Genomic DNA, 7,395 nt, shown 5'->3' on the forward strand with positions numbered 1-7,395 from the left:
GGCAGTGCCGTATCATCTGTATCGACCATGACTACTGCACGCTTGAACTTGTCTTGGTACAGGTCCGGGTGGCGCTGTTCATATGCTGATAGTTTCTGAACCATGTGCGCTAGCGAGGGATAATCTGCTTGGGAGGCCATGTCCTTGAGCTGTGTTGCAAGGCCTGCTACTGCCAACTCGACTGCTTCCTTTTCAGTTATACGAACCGAATAACATCGGTTCCTAAGATTCCTGAAGCGCTGGATGTACTCTGTCACCGTTTCCCGCGCTTCGACGTAGTTGTGCTAGATCGGCAATGCCGGACTCGGAAGCTTCTGAATGGTATTGCATATGGAACTGTTCTTCCAATTGCTTCCAAGACTCGGATGGAGTTTGTCGGCAAAGAGGTGTACCATCCAAAAGCCGATCCCGTGAGGGACTCGTGAAAAGAGCCTCACGCGCAGCTGATCCGACACCGAAGCCGGTCCTAGTTGAGCCAAATATCGGCCGACGTGCTCGATGGAGCCGGAGCCATCCGATCCACCGAATTTGGAGAAGTCGGGGAGCCGATATTTAGGTGGTAGCGGGATCATCTCGTAATCGTCGGGGTACGGCTTGGAATAGCCGATCGCCCTTCTTTTCGGCACCATGCCGAACTGGTCTCTCGGCATGGTACTCGATCTGATCCGCCGTGCTGGCTGTAGGAGTTGCACTCTGAAGATTCGCCGGGGTGGCGTACTTAGCCAGCCATGTTTGCTTTTCCAGCTCTGAGCCAACTGCAGGAGCTGGGCTCGGGAGTTTCGTCGGTGTGGCGTACTTAGTTAGCCACGTCTGCTTCTCGAGCTCCGTTGCTGACGTTTCTCCTGTCTTCGCCGGAGTCCCCGATGTTGTGGCCTGGTTTGTGAGTGCCCAGTTACCACAATCTGGCACATACGTGCACGCATATCCTTGAGGGATCTCCTTAGGCGCCTCAGTCAAGAACTGGTAGTCACTAGGGTCACCACCAATCTTGTAGACGACGAATGCCGGTGTAGTCGGCACTTCAGCGAGTGCCGCCAACGCATATGGCAGCGGTGGACGGGACCGGAATGGCAACTCTCCTTGATGAGTCCCGAGAGCTGGTCCCGACGGCGAGTACCGGTGGCTCATGATCTCCCGGATTACGCGCGGAGCGACACGCTCCAACACGTTGACCAAGTTTTCGTAGTGGCGATGTAGCGAGTGAGCCACCAAGTAGTTGATCTCCTCGCCGCAGTCCCTCGGGTGCGTTCCTCCGACGGGGCAGAGAGGTCTATCCCATCGAGTGCACCTTGCGGTGAGAATCCCTTCCATCTGATGCCATGGGAACGGGTTCTCTGAAAAGAGCCGATAAGGTCGGCTTCGAGGGTGGCCTTGATCTCGTTGTATTGCTTCTTGAGCTCGTCGTGCAGCTCCTCGTAGGTGACCGGCGTGCCGTCCGCCATCTCGGATGTAGATGGCGATGTGGTTGATGTAGACGATTGTCCCACCGGGCGTGCCGAATGTGTTGACTGCCAAAACCCACCGGCGGGCAGCGGCCTTGTCAACACCGTAGAGCCGGGAAGAGCCTAGAGCTGCGGCCGGCCGAGACCCCTCCGAGCGACGGCCCGCAATGCTCTTCTGGTCACACGCGGCGATGCGAAGTGCAGGGCGTGCCACCCGACCTATACCCGGTCGGGAAGGTGATGGGGATGCCTCGCTTAGTTTCTGCAGGGCATACATGTAAACATTAAATACGAGCCTCGATCGGCTCTCGGGTTATCCCGTGAATCGGCTCAAAGAGCCGATCCACCCATGATTCGTACGGGGTGCACGAATACTTGGTGGTCCCGCTTGATCAAGATAGAGCTAATGAGATCTACGACGATTTAGGGTTTTCACCGCATAATCGGATCATCCTACTCCAGGTTGGGCCTCGCGGCCACGCACGGTGCTCGTAAGCCGATCCTAAACAAGGCCTAAAAACCAACATGAAGTTGATCCTCGGAACATCCTGTTTAGGGCTTGCGAACGCCACCCTACGTGCCACTGGATCCTCCCCCCTTGTAAGGCCTAACTATTGCAGATATTAAACTAATCCTTGTAGAACAAGGAGCAATCGTAACGGATCGGATCTACTGAATAATGATCAAGCGGGTGCCGCCCCCACACCCGAGATAGATGTGAGGGCGGCTAGATATGCAAGGGTTGCACTACGTAAGCATGCTTAAACGAAGAACAATGCTAACCCTAACACATCTAATGATAACTACGTTGCTCGCCATCAAAAGCGCTTCGATACGAGCAACGCATGAACAACGTGGGGCTTGTGCTTGCCTAGATCGCAAGATGCGATCTAGGCAGCATGTCGCTTACCCGATAGAAACCCTCGAGACGAAGGAGTTGGCGATGCGCCGAGATTGGTTTGTTTGGGGTTGAACGTGAGTTGTTGTTTATTCCGTAAACCCTAGGTACATATTTATAGTCCGAGGGACTTTCTAATGTGGGCGTGCACCGAACCGTGCACAAGTAAGATTCTACTTTCTAAACTAAGATGCGATCTAATATTTTACAGATACAAGGGCAATTAAACCCAACTTGGTATAACAGGCCGATTCACGTAATCCTTCATGTATATTTCTTTAAACCCATCTTGATTGCGGCCCACCTCTGACTCGGTTAAATTCTGGTGATAACAGAAGGCTGCATCCCACTACTCGCGAACAATGTACTCCAACAATAAATGGTTTTTGCTACTATATCATGTCCATTAGCGGATCCAAGTGCTGGTTTGGGGGTGCGCAGGACACCGGTTGGAAACAAAATCCTTTGTAAAACGTCTACTTTTCACCATGTATGCTTCCCCTAAACGGACTTCTTTGGCAGCTAGGGTACGACGGTGCACCCCGTTCTTCTCCGCCGGTGATCATGCATGTCGCAAGTTGAACAAAATATGAAATTGGTGGCCGTTTCATAAAAAAGAATAAACAAAATGTGGTGAGGTAGACAGTAGAGATGAAAGAAACAAGTCGAAACGAGGAGCCAAAACTATGCTAGTAATGAAATACCATCCATTCATCCCAGACGTATATAGAAAGTTAAGAGGAACATATGGATTCCCCTAAACCATTAGCGGTACCCACAAGATAGAGGCACCAGAAAGCCATGCAACTTGTACTTTACACACGTTGGTCCCTCTATAAATAAGTTGGACATGGTAGGTAGTCTAATCTTATAAACTGAAAAAAGATAAACAAAGACAAAACGATGGACGAAGGGAACGAGCGCAAGAAGCCGCAAGACCTTTCTCCATCCGCAAGAAAACGGCCGAGACGCCAATCAAAACCGCCTCGGAAACAGCAGCGCGAATATACGCTCCACGTCACCCGGCCCTGGCCAATCGCTCTTATCCACATCGCCGTCGCGCTCGTCCGACCATCCGACGGCTGGCGATCGCTCCCTATCCGCCATCCGACGGCCGCCGCGGCTCCTTCCAGACCTTTCCGCGCGCGGTAACCGTGACGGGCGCCTACGTGGCGGGCACGGATTGCTCACGTCCGGTCTCGCGGCACGTCCGTACAGATCTTCATTTGGTAGAGGCCCCTGTAAGTTTCAAGTATTCATGTTCTAGTCTGTATAAGACCTAGCTGGGACCCTCGGTCAGTGTCTCATACGGATTCTGTTGAGGACATATCTTTAAATATTTCCTAGTTTGGAGGGTTACGTGGTAAGATGCAATTCCCGTCACGGATCAGGTAGAGAAAGCCGAGCGGAATTCGATGGGCGAGCGGGTTGATGATGCGGGCGCAGCAGCAGTAGCAGATTGACAGAGGGAGCGATAGGTTGGTACGGCATGACCACGACTCCGGATCTGCTCCGCCGCTAGCCTGCTTCCCCACCGCCCCGGCCGGCGCCCTCGCCGCCGGCCGATCCGCTCCCTATCCTCACGCGCCTCGCCACTCCCTCCATGGTAAGTTGGAATCAATCCCCGTCCTGTCTTTCGCTCCCTGCATCTGGCTTCTGTGCTCTGTTTTTTTTCAAGCTCGCGCGCGCGCCAATTCAGCCCGGCTGATGCTCAGTTCGTGGCAAGGTTGCGGTTTGTGCGATTCTGGGGTGATTGGTGCGGAGATTGGAGTGTAAAATCATGTTCTTTTCTGTCTCTGTTGTTGGCGCGCAGGCGTGATCCGATGATAGCAACGAGAGCGCGCCATCCCCACACCCTCACGGCGTCGGCGGGCAGCGGGCGCACCAAGCGGAGGAAGAAACTAGGCCGCCGCAGCCATGTCCCCCAACCTGGAGAGCTCGCTCAAGACCCAGGTCCCGGCGCTGCTCCTCCGGCGCCTCTTCGGCGCCGGGGCGCGGCGGGATGACGCGAAGCAACACCAGATGTCGCCCCCGCGGCCGTCGCCCCCGCCGCCGGCGGCGGGGAGGCGGCGCGTGTTCGTGCAGACGGAGTCGGGGTGCGTGCTGGGCATGGACCTGGACCGGGGCGACAACGCGCACACCGTCAAGCGCCGGCTGCAGCTGGCGCTCAACGTGCCCACGGGCGGGACCTCGCTCACCTTCGGCGACCGCGTCCTGGAGGGCGACCTCTCCTCCATCCGCCGCGACTCGCCGCTGCTGCTCACGCGCGACAGCATCCACCGCAGCTGCTCCACGCCCTGCCTCTGCCCCGTCTCGGCGGACTTCGAGCACAAGGACAGCGGCGGGCTGGTCGAGATCCTCGGGTCCTGCAGCACCAGCGTGAGGCGCCTCGTCGACGACGTGGCCACCGGCATCAGGGGCGGGCTGGATCCCGTGCCCATTGACAGCGGCCTCGGCGGCTCATACTACTTCAGGGACCTTGGCGGCGACAGGGTCGCCATCGTGAAGCCCACAGATGAGGAGCCGTTCGCGCCCAACAACCCCAAGGGGTTCACCGGGAGAGCGCTCGGCCAGCCGGGACTGAAGAAGTCTGTGCGGGTAGGGGAGACGGGGTTCAGGGAGGTCGCCGCGTACCTGTTGGACCATGAGAACTTCGCGAATGTTCCCGCGACGGCGCTGGTGAAGATAACGCACTCGGTCTTCAATATCAACCGCCCGATGAACAACGGCGGCACTCATGACCAGAAGCATCAAACTACCAGTAAGATCGCTTCGTTTCAGCAGTTCATCGCGCACGACTTCGACGCCAGTGACCACGGCACTTCGAGCTTCCCGGTGGCTGCGGTTCACCGGATCGGCATATTGGACATCAGGATTTTCAACACCGACAGGCATGGCGGTAATGTGCTGGTGAGGAAACTTGATGGTGGCACCGGCCGCTTTGGTTGCCAGACGGAGCTGTTCCCTATTGATCATGGCCTGTGCCTGCCGGAGAACTTGGAGGACCCTTATTTCGAGTGGATACACTGGGCGCAGGCGTCGATACCGTTCTCCGAGGAAGAGCTCGAGTACATCAGGAATCTTGATCCGGTAAGGGATGCTACAATGCTGCGGAGAGAGTTGCCCATGATACGCGAGGCTTGCCTCCGGGTCCTGATCCTGTGCACCATCTTCCTCAAAGAGGCTGCGACTTTCGGGCTTTGCTTGGCAGAGATTGGCGAGATGATGACCAGAGAGTTCAGAGGGATGGAGGAGGAGCCCAGCAAACTGGAGCTTGTCTGCATGGAAGCTAGAAAGAAGGTGGATGAATGGGAACCATTCTCTCCTGATGTTGAACAAGGGGAGGACATGGGTTTCCAGTTCTCCATGGATGCCTTAGGAGGCTACAGTGATGTGATTCGATCGCCAAGATTCCATTGCTCAGGCATCAAGGGTTCTAGCTTCAGGAATCCTCTGACAAAGCTTGTGGAGAGCATGGACGAGGACAATGATGACGATGAAGATCGAAAGGAGTTTTCCATGCATTCATCTCATCATCGGATCACATCTGCTGAGTTCAATCCTCCTAGTGTGTACAGAACTACTAGTTTGAATGGCAGTGTGCATGCCGTGAACAGGAGCGCCGACGAACAGCTCCCATCAAGTATGTGCTTTGTCAGGTTGTCGGACATGAGTGCAGAGGAGTGGCACGTCTTCGTTGAGAAGTTTCAGGAGCTGCTGAATGAAGCACTGGACGAATGCAAGGCGGCTGGAGCGCAGCGGATGAAGCAACGGTTGGGCACTTCCTGCAAATTTTGACTAGTACAATAGAGCAGGAGAGAAGATATGATCATATCTACAACTTCGGCCGAAAGTTGTGGTGTAACTGTCTAAAGTTTGTTCATCAGGTAGACGAAGGCTGGTGATGGATGTGGTGGGGAACTGCTACGCATGTTTATTACTTTTTTACGTTAAGACAAGTACTGCATAATAAATGCTTACCAGCTTGTGTATATTGCTTTAGTAGATGCTAAACACTAAGAATGCTATTCGTTGGCTGTTGCTGAACATTCTTTGTGTTGTGTGTGAGCAGTGTAAATATGCACCTCTGATGTAAATGCTTACCTGGTGTTGAACATCTTCAATGAACACTTGTCTTGCGATCGCTCTGATATCCAAATTTCTTGACGTTCCAGATCTGAGAAGATTATAATGTTGTCTGGAGTAGACAGGTTAATTGTCAACTCAAAAAGATCAGTGGAAGAATGTAAAAGACTAAGAAATGAGCTCTTTCCTAACAGCGGTTTCCTTGAATAATTGCAGACAGGGAACAAACTATCTTACTCAGAGTTTCATTATGCCTTCTGTTAGCAATAATAAAGGCTGACAGCAGCATCCAAGCTAATTTCAGCTGCAAAAGGCTGGTCTGTACAGTGTACAGTACTAAAAATTGTGAAGAAGCTATCCATGTCTGCTAGGGGGAGATATACCTTGGGTTGCTCATGCTGTGCCAAGTAAAACAGGAAGAATTTCACAAGAAAAATAGTAAGATTTCTTCTGTTGTAACAACATAAATAGTTAGGTGCAATGGTGAAGTTTTTTTTAGAATAACAGGGATGGAATCCTGGGTTCCATTGATAGATCAACAAACCTGACGAAGCTAGTCTAGTGGGCATAAACCCTCGCGTCCAAGGCACTAACACGTTCCGAAGTAAAAAAATTACAAAGCCAAACAGCTAAGATCAGAACTACATCAGCATCACACCCTCAAAACCATGCAAGACCCTAAAATTACACAAAAGTAGAGAGGCAGGCATCATGCAAGGAGAAAGCAGGGACCAGGGTCGATGTTGGGGTACCCAGGTTCCATGCTGCCCCACCTTCTTGGCATCTGGAGAGCGGTCAGCACTATCCCTCTCCTAGCGTCACAGGCAGAGCAGCACGAAGGTTCTGAGGCTTCCTGAAGCTTCACGACGGTGGCATCTCATGTCCAGGAGCAGCAACTCCCTCGGTAAGAGAGAGAGCTGGGTGCAGAACTGGTCGATAGCCTCCAGCCAGCATCTGGTCCTTGAAGAT

General features: G+C 53.4%; 1 protein-coding gene across 1 annotated transcript; it reads left to right on the forward strand.

The window, feature by feature from the left end:
- Window positions 1–3,826: 3,826 nt before the first annotated feature.
- Window positions 3,827–6,491, forward strand: LOC124674013 (phosphatidylinositol 4-kinase gamma 6-like). Its single transcript, XM_047210052.1, has 2 exons — window positions 3,827–3,946; window positions 4,154–6,491. The coding sequence occupies exon 2, from the start codon at window positions 4,258–4,260 to the stop codon at window positions 6,136–6,138; it is 1,881 nt and encodes a 626-aa protein (XP_047066008.1). The 5' UTR covers window positions 3,827–3,946; window positions 4,154–4,257; the 3' UTR covers window positions 6,139–6,491.
- The last annotated feature ends 904 nt before the right edge of the window (window positions 6,492–7,395 follow it).

Source organism: Lolium rigidum, chromosome 7 (genome assembly GCF_022539505.1).
Source record: "Lolium rigidum isolate FL_2022 chromosome 7, APGP_CSIRO_Lrig_0.1, whole genome shotgun sequence".
In the NCBI taxonomy this organism is placed as follows: domain Eukaryota; kingdom Viridiplantae; phylum Streptophyta; class Magnoliopsida; order Poales; family Poaceae; genus Lolium; species Lolium rigidum.